Source organism: Theropithecus gelada, chromosome 8, assembly GCF_003255815.1.
Source record: "Theropithecus gelada isolate Dixy chromosome 8, Tgel_1.0, whole genome shotgun sequence".
NCBI classification, from domain to species: Eukaryota; Metazoa; Chordata; class Mammalia; order Primates; family Cercopithecidae; genus Theropithecus; species Theropithecus gelada.
Genome location: NC_037676.1, coordinates 4,112,204 through 4,128,089, shown reverse-complemented (window position 1 = coordinate 4,128,089; position 15,886 = coordinate 4,112,204). Strand labels below are relative to the sequence as shown.

At 50.6% G+C, this 15,886-nt stretch overlaps 1 protein-coding gene across 1 annotated transcript in view; it reads right to left on the bottom strand.

Moving 5' to 3' along the window:
• PRAG1 (PEAK1 related, kinase-activating pseudokinase 1) overlaps positions 1 to 13,090 on the bottom strand; it is a 65,555-nt gene extending 52,465 nt beyond the window's left edge. Inside the window, exons 1-3 of the mRNA XM_025394269.1 lie at positions 12,913 to 13,090; positions 7,681 to 8,097; positions 2,973 to 4,804 (exon numbers count right to left, since the gene is read on the bottom strand). Coding sequence (XP_025250054.1) covers positions 2,973 to 4,804; positions 7,681 to 8,010 — 2,162 coding nt within the window. The 5' untranslated portion in view covers positions 8,011 to 8,097; positions 12,913 to 13,090. The remainder of the gene's footprint in view (positions 1 to 2,972; positions 4,805 to 7,680; positions 8,098 to 12,912) is intronic.
• Positions 13,091 to 15,886: the final 2,796 nt, after the last annotated feature.

The window sequence follows — 15,886 nt, the reverse complement described above, 5'->3', positions numbered from 1 at the left end:
TTCCAAAGATAATGTCAGTAATGCTTGAGAAATGAAAATGCTTCCCCAAATGAAAATATATTCTAGCTTATTTTAAATAATATAAGATGCTGTTCTTTTTCTGTGTTCTCTTAAGATAATTTTATTTTCTAGATTTTTTTTTTTTTTTTTTTTTTTTGAGACAGGGCCTTTCTCTGCTGCTCAGGCTGGAGTACAGTGGCACAGTCACAGCTCACTGCAAGCTCCGCTTCCTGGGCTCAAGCCATCCTCCCACCTCAGCCCCCAGAGAAGCTGGGATGACAGGTGTGTGCCACCATGCCTGGCTAATTTTCGTATTTTTTTTGGTGGAGACTGGGTTTCACCATGTTGCCCAGGTTGGTCTCGAACTCCTGGGCTCAAGCGGTCCGCCCGCCTTGGCCTCCCAAAGTGCTATGATTACAGGCAAGAGCCACTAACTCCAGCCCTTCTTTTTAATTCTTGTTTCTCCTCTAACTTGTTTATTTTTTAAGAGCTGAAATCTTGAACCTCCGATTCCCGCCAAGCTTGAGTTATATGTAATCTAAGGGTTTTATCATAACAAACTGGGCCGAAAAAACTCTGATCTCAACCCAGATGCTAATTAAAACCCTACCTGAGTCATGTTGCTACGGTTACTGGGATTTCTCCAAGCCCTGAGATTCTTAAAGGAGTACATTTTAGTTACTTCTCCAAGGCTTAGGGTGGAGTTCCTGGGATTGAGCCATGCTAGTTCCTATAGGGTGTGGGTGTCATTGTGCAATCAACAGCCCGGGTGGCTTTTGCCTACATCATAACTAACCTTTGCATTGGATTCCATTGTTTGTCTCATTAGAGGCTTTCAATAGCAGGGTGTTATCGAAGTACTATTATCATCTCATTTTAGAGAAGAGACTCCAGACTCTCAGTTTAAAGACGGACTGACTCTTCTAGAGTAGAGACTGGAGACTCAGTCACAGTGAGTAGCTTATGCAAGGTCACTCTATTTGTAAGTGAGAGAGAGGGAATAGGAACTTGGTCTAGTGCCAATATCTGTGCTTTCCACTAATTTACCCAGGACTGAGGCAGGCAGATACAATTTAGATGTTTTACTCTCATGCTCTGCTCAATTTCCATGCTCCTTGATGTCCTATAGGTTCAAGAGGAGCATAGACTTAGGATTCTTGCGGGTATGGCAGGAACCTTAGGCTGGTTACTCTAGCTCTCCATCTCTGCTTTGTCATCTGTAAATTGGGGCTGGCAATTCCTACCTCTTAGGGCTGTTCTGAGGATGAAATGAGTTGTTATGTCTAACTCTTTTAAATCCATGCCTGGCCCATAGTGAGTGCCGTATAAACGGAAGCTCATCTTAGCTGCGGAATCCCTCATTCATTCGGGGAGTTCACGCGGCTGCCAAAGAGTCTGCAATCACCTCAGGATCTGGAAGACGTCTGTTCTGCATGGTGGGCGGCCAATGCAATTCCAGAACAAAGTAGTGGTCATGAGAAAAAAAACCCACGTTAGATCACATCAGTGCCTGAGACGCCTTGATGTTCAAAGTCAAGTGTCCTAACTGCTTCTCTCTGTGGTCAATTTCCTTGTTTCTGACATCAGCCCAGAGGCACATCAGCTGAAACAGAACCACTGGAAATGACATGACTCAAGCGAGTCTGTTCAGAAAGGCTGTAATTTTTTGAAAAACAGTAGGTTTCTCCTTTTCCTAACAGGAATCAGTTTTGTTCTAATCGAAAGAAATTTTTTTTCCCCAGCATTTAAGTCCCATCCACAGCTCAATAGCTTAAAAAAAAAAAAGACCATTGATTTTTCTTGAGCCTTTAAAAGGCACTTTAAACTGGTAGGAGATAGCAGGGAAGCAATAGAGAAAACTGAGTTTCAGCATGCTAACACGAAACTACATTTTTTTTCTTTAAAAACCCATGTCTGAGGGTTCCTAACCATGTGTAAAGCTTCCTATTTTCTGCTTTTGGCCCCAAGACCTAATCACCATTGTGGTAACAGTTTATTGGACACACATTTATTTGGCATTAACTGTTTGCTTCCCCAAATCTTTTTTTTTTTTTTTTTTGAGAAGGAGTCTCGCTCTGTCTCCCAGGCTGGAGTGTAGTGGTGGGATCTCTGCTCACTGCAAGCTCTGCCTCCCAGGTTCACACCATTCTCCTGCCTCAGCCTCCTGAGTAGCTGGGACTATAGGCACCTGCCACCGCGCAAGGCTAATTTTCTTTGTATTTTAAGTAGAGACAGGGTTTCACCGTATTAGCCAGGATGGTCTCGATCTCCTGACCTTGTGATTCGCCCGCCTTGGCCTCCCAAAGTGCTGGGATTACAGGCGTGAGCCACTGTGCCCGGCCTTCCCTCCCCAAATCTTTAAAAAATATTTTTTTTAACTTTAACTTTAAAATATTTATTATTTAAAGAAAATAGAGACGGGATCTCACTATGTTACCTAGGCTGGTCTCAAACTCCTGGGCTCAAGTAATCCTCCCACTTCGGCCTCCCAAAGTGTTAGGATTACAGACGTGAGCCATCATACCCAGCCCTCCCTAAATCTTATAGCATAACCTCCTTTTGCCCTCTTTTGCATGTTTAAATTAAATGAAAATATTCAGGACTTCCTGGAAAAAAAGCCTACTGAAGACACTTCAGAGAACTGGGCAATAAAAAGAGGACCAGACTATAAAAATGCAGGCACCAAACAAATGGCAACAGCTTGGTGGCGCTTCTTGGAAAGATTGATTTCAAATCACCAATCCCAAGCAGGGCCCCACATGTAGGTTTGTTTGCTGGATACAAAGAGGCCACAACTCCTGCTCTCCTGCTCTCCGAGGGCTGCATTGGGACCCTGGGGGAAATTTACATAAAGGCACAAGGGCCTTTGGGCAGATTCTGGGGCCCGGGTCTGAAAGCTTTCATGAGGGCAAAGGTTTCTGGAAGAGCCCTTTGCCCTGCAGAGAGAGTCCCAGGCAGACAATGGTACTCACCTCGACTTTGGAGGCGGAGGAGGAGGTGAGAATGTCTCAATCCCACTTCTGTCCTTGGGGAACTCAAAAGCAAAAGAGGCCGATTTGCTCATCCCAGTCCCAACTTTGCTGTTCTGCCCAGAGGAGCCATCTGTGGGGTGGAGACGGTGCCAGGTCGTGGAGTTTGAATGGTCCGTGGGGCCATTTTTGGTCTCTCTTCCCCAGCTGTGACTCAGCAATTCCTGCTCCACCTCCTCTTCTTCCTCTATCCGGCACTGACGACTCCAGGTGCCTGCCTGGAACCTGGGCCGCCTCTGGTCCAAGGCTGATGTCACAGGCTGGGGACACCTGGATGGGTCACTGAGAGTGACACCGTTGGTCCGGCAGGGAGGAACGGGGTCAGCAGGGCCTCGGGATGGAGGCTGGGGCCCAATGCCGCTGCTGCCAGAGCTCCCGTCACTGAGGTCAGCCAGCGGTGACACCGGGGGCCCTCCGGCAGATGGTGACACCGGGGACCCTCCAGGGCTACTCTTGGACAACTTGGGGGGAATGGCAGGCCTCTCCTTGGGCTTGCTCTCCTTGGCACTGTGAGCATGGCTTTCCCTGGAGCTCAGCCCCTGCCTAGCCAAAGTCTCCTCTTCACCCACCTCGGAGTTCTGGCTCACAGGCCCTCGAGGCCACTGCACCCCCACGGCAGAGTCAGGGCTGCTCAGGTAGATCGTCCGATGGTCCTCTTCCGGGTGGGCCGCCATGACGGTGATGGTGGCTGCCACCTGGGGAGTTGGGTCTGGGCTGTCCTGGCCCCAGCCAGATGCTGTTTTCTGGGCCCAGGCATTACCTGTCCATACCTGGCCCTGGCCTTGACCCTGGCCTTGGCCCTGCGCAGCTGCTGCGTGTTCTGTCTTGGCCTGTGGCTTGGAAGGCACCGGAGCTGCCTTCTTCCTCTTGGTACTCTCAGCATAGATGGGTTCAGGCTGTGTAGCCTCCCTGGGGTGGGCCGGGGGCTGGGGCTCCCCCGTCAGCCCAAGGCTTCTGCTAGAGGCCACCCCTGGGCAGCCAAGGTCCTGCTGCTTCTCTGGGGCAGGTTCCTTCATGAGGGAGCAGTAATCACTCTCGAGATGGGGGACGAAGGGGTTGCTGGCGCCGCTGCCACAGGCGAGGCCGTCAGAAGAAGTGGCAGCCTCTGAGGTGAAGGACGCTTTCTTGGGGCCCAGGCAGGATGGGTGGGCAGTGGGGCCCTGGCTACAGCACTCCTTGGGGAAGCTCGGGCCCCGCTTCTCCTGCTCTGTGGGCCCTGCACACTTCCCCTGCTCCCAGCACGTGGGTGAGCCGTCCCTGCCACTATGCCTGCCCCGGGAGCCTGCAGCCTGGGAGGCAGCCTTGGCAACAGGGCTCCCAGGGCAGCAATCCAGGATGGAGCAGTACTCTCCGCCCTCGCTGTCCCCGGAGGGCGAGCACCTTTGATCACCGTCATCCTCCGAGGGCAGGGATTCCCGCAGGGGCCCAGGACCCTGGTGACAGCCAGATGTGGTCCCAGCAAAGGCAGCCAGTTTCTGGCGGAAGCTCCCCTGGGTGGAGGGCCGGTCTTGGTAAGGAAATGAGGGTTTTTCTTTGTGCCCAGCCTTCTCGTCAGGGAAGCTCACTGGGTGGAAAGCAATGTTCCTCTCGCCACGGGGCTCAAGGTTGTGCAGGCCAACCATGGTGTAAGCTGGGGGACAGCGAGGGGAGTTGCCGTCGGGGGAGGTAGAGGGACCAGCAGGCTTCTGTACACCTCGGAAGCTGCCCAGGTAGACAACGGGGGCATCCTCCTGCTTCGGGAGGGGAAGCTTGCCGGGCGCTCGTCTCCAGATGACCTACACACAAGCCCAATGCAAAAAGACTTATATTAGAACTTGTCATAGAAAAAAGAGAGAGAGGAAAAGTGAGAGGGAAGGGCAATGATACTGTAGATTGTCTTCTGTAGTGCAGTGCAGAGGCGCTGGGGCCGGGGACTCAGTGCACGCCCACCTTCTGATCTCCCCACAGCCCTGTGATCATTGCTGGGGCACCCGCTGAGCCATTTGTCTTCCCAGACACTGAGCTGTGCTTCCCACCCATGGATTGTAATGCTTTTGGCTTAAGTCTGTGAAGTAGGAAAAGAAAAATATAACTCTGAAAAAGAACACTTTGCCTTCTTCCTCCCTTGCAACTTCTCTCACTGGGTGACAGAAGTTGTTCCACAGGACTGGAAAATGGACCTTGGGGTTTTGTTTAATTTTTGCTTTGAGTTTGTGAGTTTTTTGATAACCCAATCACAGCGCATGCCTGAAGAAATCGAAGTCGTTAAGTGTTTTGAAAACACACGGGACACACTGGAGCCAGGCGCCGTGGCTCACACCTGTAATCCCAGCACTATGGGAGGCTGAGGAGGGCAGATTGCTTGAGCCCAGGAGTTCAAGACGAGCCTGGGCAACATGGCAAAATCCCATCTCTACAAAAAAAATACAAAACCTTGCTGGGCGTGGTGGTGTGTGCCTGTAATCCCAGCTACTTTGGAGGCTGAGGCGGAAGGATGGCTTGAGCCCAGGAGGCGGAGGTTGCAGTGACCCAAATCACCCCACCACATTCCAGCCTGGGCGACTGAGCCAGACTCTGTCTCAAAAAAAAAAAAAAGAAAAAGAAACACATTGGGTGGGTGGGTGTGGGCAGAACAGGAGAGTGATGGGTGGTTTCTGAACCGGATCAGGGTGAGGGGTGGCTTCTGAATTGGATCTGGGCTTCCTCGCTTCTTTCTGTGCTTTGCTTCCAACTATGCCAGAGGTCCTCTTTCTCCCACCTATAGCAGTGACCTCAGTCTGAGCCTGTGCGAGTGGTTGGACTTGTTGGGCTATGAGACAAAGATGTGGACTGGTCAATACCACTCCTGAAGTCACCGTTTCCTCCTCCTTCTGATCTAAACTCCTCCCTTACCCCCACTTTTAGAAGCAGCCTCAAAGCAGGGCCTGCCTCTGGCTTCTTTCCCAGGTGGTTCTGAGCTTAAAGAGTCCCTGGCTCAGGTTGGTGAAGGCTGAAGGTATTGAGAATGGCCTGGAGAATGGGTGTAATCAGTTTAGGAAAAAACAGAGCAGCCCGGAAGGGGACATCAAGTTCATCGCAACCAAAGGAAATGCCTTTCCTTAATGAAGCCTCCCCTGATTTAGAATTGACGTTAGCTTTCATATATACTCACAACCTGCCTGACCTACTCACCATATTGGTCAAGAAAACTAGAACAGGCAGAGAGGTCAAACAGGTAGCAAGCAGTTCCTAGAACATGTCTTAGCCACATAGCTTCCTAAATGTGTCTAAAGACAGCAGATGCCAGCAGCCCTGGGTTATGTGCCCTCTGACTTTGTAAAGGTTACCTGTGGAATGAGCAGAATGGTCTGGCCTCTAGGGTGTAACTGTTTTTAGTGACCCTAGAAAAAAAACTGGTAAAATCCAAGCTTCAAAATTGGAAACAGGAGTACTGGCTGGGTATTAGATAATATTAAGGAATTACTGCTAATATTTCGAAGTGTGGGGCCAGGTATGGTGGCTTACGCCTATAATCCCAGCACTATGGGAGGCTGAGGCAGATGGATTACTTGAGCCTAGGAGTTCGAGACCAGGAATTTAAGACCAGCCTGGGCAACATAGTAAGATCCGATCTCCACCAAAAAAAAAAAAAAAAAAAAGTAACCAAGCACGGTGGCATGCACCTCTAGTCTCAGCTTCCTAGGAGGCTGAGGCAGGAGAATCACTTGAGCCTGGGAGGCGGAGGTTGCAGTGAGCCAAGATCTCAATGCTGCACTTCAGCCTGAGCAACAGTGAGACTGTCTCAACAAAATAATAATAATAAAATAAAAATTAAAAACTAAAAAAACAGGCCAGGTGTGGCAGCTCACACCTGTAATCTCAACACTTTGGGAGTCCAAGGTGGGTGGATCACTTGAGGTCAGGAGTTAGACATCAGTCTAACCAACTAAGCAACATGGTGAAACCTTGTCTCTACTAAAAATACAAAAATTAGTTGGGCATGGAGGTATGCGCCTATAGCCCCAGTTGCTTGGGAGGGTGAGGCAGGAGAATCGCTTGAACTAGGGAGTCGGAAGTTGCAGTGAGCAGAGATCGTGCCACTACACTCCAGCCTGGGTGACAGAGCAAGACTCCATCTCAAAAAAAAAAAAAAAAAAAAAAATTAAGTGTGATGATGGTATTGTGGTTCTGTTTTTCATAAAGACTTTATCTTTGAAAGGTATGTATTGAAATGATGTGATATCTGGGGTTTGCTTTAAAATCATAAGGAAGAGGGATCAGTGCGAGGGGGAGGTGAAATGAGATTGGTCATGAGTTGATGGTTGCTGAAGTTCATATTGAAGGGTATTGGGCGCATGCGATTCACTTTGCAATCACTGCTACTTGTGTATATATTTAAAAGGATCAATTAAGAAAATTTAAAACTTTTTTTAAAAAGCTTCATTTTTTGTCTGCTCTACACAGTCTGCAAATCACAGGAGGAAATTCTGGGGGACTAGATTAGCCTAAAGGGACAGAGAGAAAGGAGAGCAGCTACAGCGAATCCCAGGCAAAAGCCATCTCAGGGCAAGCTGACAGGAAGCCATCCTGCAGGTTTCTTGCTGGAACAGCCCTCCCTGGCTGCCAGCCAGTCACCAAGCGTTCAAACAGGAGCAGCCCCTGTAAAAATACCACGAGTGTTAGTCAGCCTCACCTGCGAGACTTCGGCACTCAGGCTGGCCTCTGTCCACACATCAGAGGCCTCGGAGCTCATCATGGTGGGCTTCACGGCAATTGTGGGCTTGGAGTAAGGTGAGCTGTTCACACCTTCATCTTCCAGGCGGCAGTTCTCAGGCCTGGGAGGCAGGCGCGGTGGAGGGGGCAGGCTGCCCACTCTGGGCTGGGGAGGGCCGGCCACCAGCTGGTGGTCGCTCCGCAGGCAGAAGCAGTTCTTGCAGGACCCGGGCTTCCAGATGTGCTCCACAAAGTCACTGCACGCAGACATTTTCAGGCTCTCGGGTTTCAGGCGGAGGGTCTGGTGCATCTTGAGCCGACAGGGTGCTGGTTCATCTTGCGTCCGGCTCTCTGGTGTGGTCTTGCGGGATTCAGAGGTGGGTCACAGAGTGGCTTCCTAGAAAGGCAGGACACTTTCCTGATTAGAGATTTGCCATGCCAGACAATGGGTGCACTATCGATTACAATCTCATTATTTGATCAGGGAGGAGAAGGAGGAGAAAAAGGTAAAGATTAGGATCCCGTTTATTTTGTGGCCCTTACCCATCTGTCACAAGGCTCTTAGACATTCTCTGGTGGTGTGGCCTTATCAGAAACTAAAAACTAAACACAGCCTTGTTGCTTTAAAAGAGTACATAAAAGACATTTCAGTCCCCTAAAATCCTGGGTGAGGAGTCCCCTAACATCCTTGGAGGTTTGGGGCAGTTATGGGAAGAAATCACATAGGGTTTAAGATGAGAAGCCGGTACCTCATCCATGTATTCCCTGCCACCGGGGGCCTAGAGTCTGGGACGCTGACCCAGAGAAACAAGAACTATCAAGTAGTACAACAAATTAAAAAAAATGGCTTTTGGAAAATAACCCACAATTTTTGAACAAGAACTGTGTGAGAGGGGAGGCAGGTCTAGGCCCTGAAATGTGCATTGTATTCCAGACTTCCAACCAGGTGGAGATAGGAAAGGTTGGGAAAGGGGAGAAGTGGGGTGCTGCCCTGTCCTCCAGACCTTGTGGAGAGGTCTGGCATCTTGAGAAATATCCCTTGCTTAATATATATTACTTGACCCTGTGCTGCTGAGGTCCACAATGCTGGGTGCTATAGGCCAAAGGAGCAAACCAATAGCAAGACAAACTAATGGTCAAAGGTGACTGGATAGATGATAAGAGAGAGAAGAGATTAACGAAGAGCTATTTCCCAGTGATGGCTCTGGAGAGAAGGCAATTGGCTTGCTCAAACAGTTCATTGCTTCTGAGAGTAAAACTGCAAGTGACAGTTTACACCATGGTCCCTTGTAAATCCACCATTGAGAAGGAGCTCAAAGGGTTGCAGTCATTAACCGATTACCTTGAAATCATTCCATCAGGTAGCTGTTGTCCCCATTTTACAGGTGGGGAAACTATGACAAAAACAAGAACTTGCACCAGCCCATAGACACAGAGTTTGCCTGTTCTGGAAACAGAAGCCAACTTTGCAGGCGACTCCTCACTGCAGTGGTGATCTGCGCGTTGCTCCTGGCTCTTCTTAGCCTATTTAAAATGAACTGACTTCCCATAAGGAGAATGTTCAAGAGAAAAATCTTCCTTAAGAACATAAGTTAAACAGGTTCTCATTATATAGGGAGCATTTTGCCTTAGGGTTTGCTCTCCACTTTCCTCCCATAAGGATCTGCCTGAAGTTTGATAATCTCTAAACTGTCAACAGGACTAACCAAGTGGAATGAGCCTGGTAACCCCAAAATCATTCCAGAGTGTTTGCGGGAAGTGCTCTCTCTTATCTCCACGCTCACAGACAGGGGAGTTCATTCAACAAGTGCTGAAGCTATATGTGCCTCTTTCCCCTCCAAAGTGAAAAATGGGTTGGGGCCGGGCGTGGCGGCTCACGCCTGTAATCCCAGCACTTTGGGAGGCCAAGGTGGGTGGATCACCTGAGGTCAGGGGTTCGAGACCAGCCTGACCTACATGGAGAAACCCCATCTCTACTAAAAATGCTGGGCATGGTTGTGCATGCCTGTAATCTCAGCTACTCGGGAGGTTGAGGCAGGAGAGTCGAGGCAGGAGAATCGCTTGAACTCAGGAGGCAGAGGTCGCGGTGAGCCAAGATTGCGCCACTGCACTCCAACCTGGACAACAAGAGTGAAATCTCTTTCTCAAAAAAAAAAAAAAAAATGGGTTGGACGTGGTGGCTCACACCTATAATCCCACCACTTTGGGAGGCCGAGGCAGGAGGATAGGAGGATCGCTTGAGCCCAGGAGTTTGAGACCAGCCTGGGCAACACAGAGATACCCTGTCTTTACAAAAATAATAATTATTAAAAAAATTATCCAGGTGTTGGAGTGCATGCCTATGGTCCCAGTTACTTGGGAGACTGAAGTAGGAGGATTGCCTGAGCCCAGAAGGTCAAGGCTGCAGTGAGCCCTGATCACAGCACTGTACTCTGGCCTGGGTGACAAGAGTGAGACCCTGTCTAAAAAACAAAACAAAACAAAAGTTAACAATAAAGCCCATTGCATCTTTACACTAAATAAATCATCTGAAATAAAAGAAAAGTATCTTTTAGCAATCATTGTTAGGGTCTCACAGGTCCTTTTCTTTAAGAAGACTGTTAGCTAGGTTCTTCTCCTCCTCCAAGTACGCCCAAGTAGCAGGTTCCTTCTTTGCCAAGTTCTCCAGAAGAGGTCACTGGGCTTCAACACGCTGAGGAAACAGCCAGGTTTTATAATCTCAGGCCACAGAGAACTATAGGCTGGTTGCTAAGTTTTGGGAGGGGGAAAAAGCAGAGGAAATATTCTGGCCTTCAGGAACAGGCAGTAGGTTCCTTCCTGGGAAGCTGATGGGTGAAGACTGCCTACACCTTCTAGGCCACAGAAAGGACACTGTCCAGCCCACCTCCACTGCAGGCAGAGGCTCCCATGCCTGCTCCATGAGATGGAGGAAGACAGCTTGGAAACCAGCCCTGTGTGGGCTCTGCAAGTTCCCACAGCTCTTCCTGACACGGGGCTATCTGAGGAGGTGGGGGCCCAACCACTTCCTCAGGGGCTACCACAGATTCACAAAGCAGCAGTTTTGCTTGGCGACATGTTGCCTTCTCAACAGGCAAGTAAGAACACAAACTTGTTATTGGGGAAGGGGCGACATTGGTACCACAGGCCCTACTTTCTAAGATTCCCCAACCTTTGCACAGCCCTGGGAGTGTGGAAGGATCTGGATTGCTAGCATGGGGGAAGTTTCCTTGAGAATGTCTCACCAGTTTACGAGCACTCTTCGCTCTGAAATTTCAGAGCATCCTCAGCTCTGAAATTCTTGGATGTTTAGACACGCAACTTTCATCACACGACTGCCGGGGATGGACGCAAAGATTTTTAAAGGGAAGTCATTGAATAAGAAGAGAACAAACGAAGCCCTGGGCTTCTCACTGTCTTTGACTCACTGCATCCTGTTAAAACTGGTTTCTCAGTCACAGCAAACAGAATTTACCACTGCATGCAGCCAAAAAAAAAAAAAAAAAAAAAAAAAAAAAGGCTGTTTTCCCGTTGCACTTCTGTGCTTGCTTGGAATTATCTCCTATTTGTTTTAAGTAAAAGATGGTGAGAAACACAAGTGGCACGAAGCCTTGTCTCGCCTTGCCTGGTGCAGCAGTGCCAGCTCTCCACAGCATGGGGAAGGCACTTCCCAGCCCACATTCCTTACCTCTGAGGGGAGGCGGCCCCCAGAATTATGCAAATCCCCCCATTTCAGTAGGAGGCTGCAGTGTCAGATTAGAAAAAAGAGCTCAGCATTCTTTCTGATCCAAGTCATGAAAAAAATGTCTTTGCCTCTGCAAACTTCTGCACTAGATTTGTGGCTACAGTTTGCAAGACTGAAGCTGTCAGATACACTCCCACCCCATTTCAAAAAAGAATCTGAAGAATCAAGGTGGCCAGATCTGTAAGATTAAATATTTTGGCCCAAAATACCCCTTCAGACTTACATCAGAAGTTGCTTATGCCTTATCCTGAAGTGACAGAATTCCAGAAAACATTCACCTAAATTTTTTTTTCTACATTTACAGTGAAATGAACGCAACACCAGAAACAGGAAAGAAATGTGTGTGGAAAGTGTCTGAACTTCAGCACACTCCACTGGCCAGGGTTGACCAGGCAGAAAGGAGAAAGTGACAACTTTACCACCCTCTAGCTCCCTGCCTCCCCACTCACACAGAGTGTAAATGATGATATTCACCCAACTTTTCCTTTTCTTTTTTCTTCCTCCAGTGCTGTGGAATCTAATCTCAGAGGGAGGAATGCGGTTTTGCACCCACTACAGTCGAAACCAACCAGACCTCAGGAGAGCAAAATAACTGCGGAATTCCCTAGGGCTTCCTGTCAAATTTCCTTCTCAGAAAGGGAAAGGGGAGAGAAGTTGTTCAGGATAGTTCAGGCCAGTGATCAGGAAAGCCTTCTGAACCTGACTCCGGACTGAATGCACGGCAAAACTCCTCGTCCCTAGACCATTGGGTTTTGCTGTCGGCTCTGCAAAACCATGTGCAGGGTGAGCTTACTTGAGAAAAACGCACACACCGTGAGCTGGCGCTCTCCGCTGCGAATGCCCGGCCGCCTCCATGCCCAGCAGAGGATTCTGCGTTCTAAGTGTGTGTGTCCCCGGATACCAGCAAAGGTTAAGAACGTGCTCACAGCATGCGTTTCAGAGGGCTCAGCCAGGGTTTGGGGGAAAGGGCATCATCTCGTTGCCTCTGGAGCCCCGCTGCTGCATACCTGGGAGCTACCCTGGACCCCCAAACCATCCCCCCGGGTCCTGGTCCCAGCAGCCAGGCGGCCTTCCGTCTCCGCCCCTTGACAATACTCTATCGGTGGAAAGCAGTCCTCAAAGCGCTTCAGTCTCCCGCCGCAAACAGAGCAGCGAGACCAGAGAAACCATCCTAACAGTCGGTCCTCCCTCCTGGAACTCGTAGGAAAGTTTCCCCGTTTTAAAGAGCGCGATTCTCGAATGGATCGAAAACACCCTCCAGCTCCTCGGTCCTCCCGGCCGGGCGCCTCCCTGCACCTCGGGCACCACCCCGGGCTCACGCGGCCCCGGCGCTACCCACTCCCCGAGCGGCCGCCTGTCACCCCAGGGGTCGCCTGCTCGGCGATCGCAGCGCCCCTCCAAAGCTCCCCTCTGCGACCACGCTCGCCAGACAAAAAGAGGCCGAATTTGGAGAGCGCGTCGCGGGCTCACCTCGGGGCGGCGCTTCCTCTGCCCCTCCGTCGGTCTCCAAGCCGCCCGCCGCCCGGCCGGAGCATTGTTCGCTGAAGGTCTGCGCGCGGTGCGTGCCCGGCCGCTGGCGGGTGGCGTCTGCCTGGGCCCGGCGGCCGGGTGGCAGCTGCGAGCTCGGCTCCGCCCCCTCCGCCTCCGGTGACGCCGCCCGCCCCGGCTCTCGCCGCACCTCCGCAGTCCCTGCCGCCGCCCGGCCCCGCCTGGACCGCGCGCCCCGCTGCCCGGCTCGCGCCTGCCGCTTCCACCCGGCGGGCTCCTACCCCCAGGGCCCCGACTCCTTCAAAGTCTCCACGCCCGGGGCCTCCCTCTCTTGCCCACCCTCCCGCCCCCGACCGCCAGGCTCCGCCCCGAGCCCGAGACTTGGTGCTGGCTGACCCCCGAGCTCAGCACCCGTTTGCACCCGCTCCTCAGTGGGGACCCTGCACAGCCCTGCAGAGGCGAGCTCTAGCGTTCCAATCCTCCTTTGGCCACCATGCATGTATAGGTGCCCGGCATCGCTTCATTCAGCCGGCCCTGCGGGACCCTGGGAAGAGAGGGAGAAGGAAGGGGAAACGAGGAAGTGAGGGGTCGGGAGTGGAATACCAGGTCAGGGTCCGAGGCGGGCTCTGAAAGCCACGTGAGCACAGCGAGCCTCAGCTCCCCCTACCCCTGGGAAGAGGGTGGCGCTGGAGGGAGCAGGGCTGGGAGGCCTGGTGGCGGGTTCCAGGTTCCGCTCAGTCCCTGGACTGCAGGCCTCTGCCAAATTGTTTGACCTCTTTGAACTTTAGTTTTCTGGATGTAGAATGCAAGCGTTGCACTGCAGGGAGCTGGCCTTCTACCATGCCGGGACATCCAAGTCTTCCGCAGCCCAGTAATACACCTGTGTTTACACCGTTTCAGTAAGTGAGTCATTCACTGAGATAGAACGAGTTCGAGATAGTCCTTGAGCTAAAAAATCTTTTAACTGGGAGTATAATAGCTTAAGACCCAGTCAGTCCTGTAGCTTGACCTGGATGTTTACTCGGGGAGCCAGGGCTACGGTCACCTCCTAGGGCCATGCCAGGTGGGTAGAATTCAGTGAAATGGAACAGGAAGAGGACCCTACCTCCCCCAAAAAATGCAACACCAGCGGCTTCTCTCGCCCTTTCCCCCCTCCCCAGAAAGGCAGTTTATTGTGACTCTAATGAAGGTCCTCTGCCGGTCAGCCCGCGAGCCCCTACCTGCTGAGAGGAGGAAGATGGGCCCCCACCCCCACCCCTAGATCCCTGGCTCTCCTCTTTGCTGCTGTGGGTGTGGACAGAGAGGGAAGATGTGTATTTGAGGTTTGGCTTCTGCGTGAGGAAAGGGAAAAAAGGATCCAGGGAATGCTTCCTCATGTTCCAGTGACACCCATTCCTCCTAAGAGGATAGAATCTGGGGGAAGCTGTAGAGGGATGGAAATGCAATAGACATTCCTTAAGGACCTACCCAGCGCTAAGCAACCCTATGAGGAGAGCATCATTATCCCCATTCTACAGATAGGAAAACTGAGGCTCAGGAGGCCGCACAATTTGCCAGGGTTCCTCAGTTGAAAAGTAGTAGTACTAAGATAGGAACCAAAGGCTGTCTGGCTTTGCTGGTAGGCAAGTCTACTCTGCCACTCCGCCCTCGCCAAGTGCAGGTAGTCCAGCCCTATTCTTCTCTCTTCCTAAGTGAAGAGAAATCATTTGAACAAATACTGGCCGGGCGCGGTGGCTCACACTTGTAATCCCAGCACTTTGGGAGGCCAAGGCGGGCAGATCACCTGAGGTCAGGAGTTCAAGACTAGCCTGGGCAACATGGTGAAACCCCATCTCTACTAAAAATACAAAAATTAGTCTAGTGTGGTGATGGGTGCCTGTAATCCTGGCTATTCGGGAGGCTGAGCCAGGAGACTCGCTTGAACCCAGGAGGTGGAGGTTGCAATGAGCCGAGATCACGCCACTACACTCCAGCTTGGGTGACAGAACAAGATCCTGTCTTTGGTTACACTTCATCAGCATCCGATAGAGCTGAAGGATCCAGACCCTACCAAGACTCAAGAGGGGAAGGTGTTGATAAACAGGTAGGTACAAAGTGGTCTGCACTGGAGAAATACAAAAGTGGCTTCAGAAAGTGTGCAATTCATTTACACTGGGAGAGGGTAAGTGAATATTTGAGATGTTTGAGAAGTTCCTGGTTCTCGGGATTCAGGCTAAATGTTTCACTTCTTTCTCTGTAAGAGAGACACTGACCTCACAGAATAAAGGCCATGCTGAATACGTAAAAGAGGCACTTACTTTTGCACTTTATTTTCTTCTCTTTACCCAATTTATTCTTTTTTTTTTTTTTTTTTTTTTGAGATGGAGTTTCACTCTTTCGATCATGCTGGAGTGAAGTGGCAAGATCTTGGCTCACTGCAGCCTCCACTCCCCGGGTTCAAGCCATTCTCCCGCCTCAACCTCCTGAGTAGCTGGGATTACAGGCGCTCACCACCATGCCTTGCTAATTTTTCTGTTTTTAGTACAGACAGGGTTTCACCATGTTGGTCGGGCTGGTCTTGAACTCCTGACCTCAAGTGATCTGCCTGCCTCAGCCTCCCAAAGTGCTAGGATTACAAGTGTGAGCCACCGTGCCCGGCCTCGGATTTATTCTTAATATGTGAACAGGCTAGAGAGGATAATTATAAGAAGAGAAAGCCATACTGTGGCAAGACTTGTAGTTCTGTGGAATGGGGCAGTACTTGAAGGGTTAATTCACTGTGTCTACAAAATAAACTCTGTTCTCAAGTGGTTTGCTGTGCTCACACAAAACAAATGCATTATACTGTAGTTGCTGACATATAATGTGCATCTTCTTAAAAGCCAGCAACATGGCCATAGAGACGGCTTCATCTTGCCTAATGAAAAGAATCAAAAAACACTTCAAAGGAGCCACTAAGATGTACATAAAATACCCA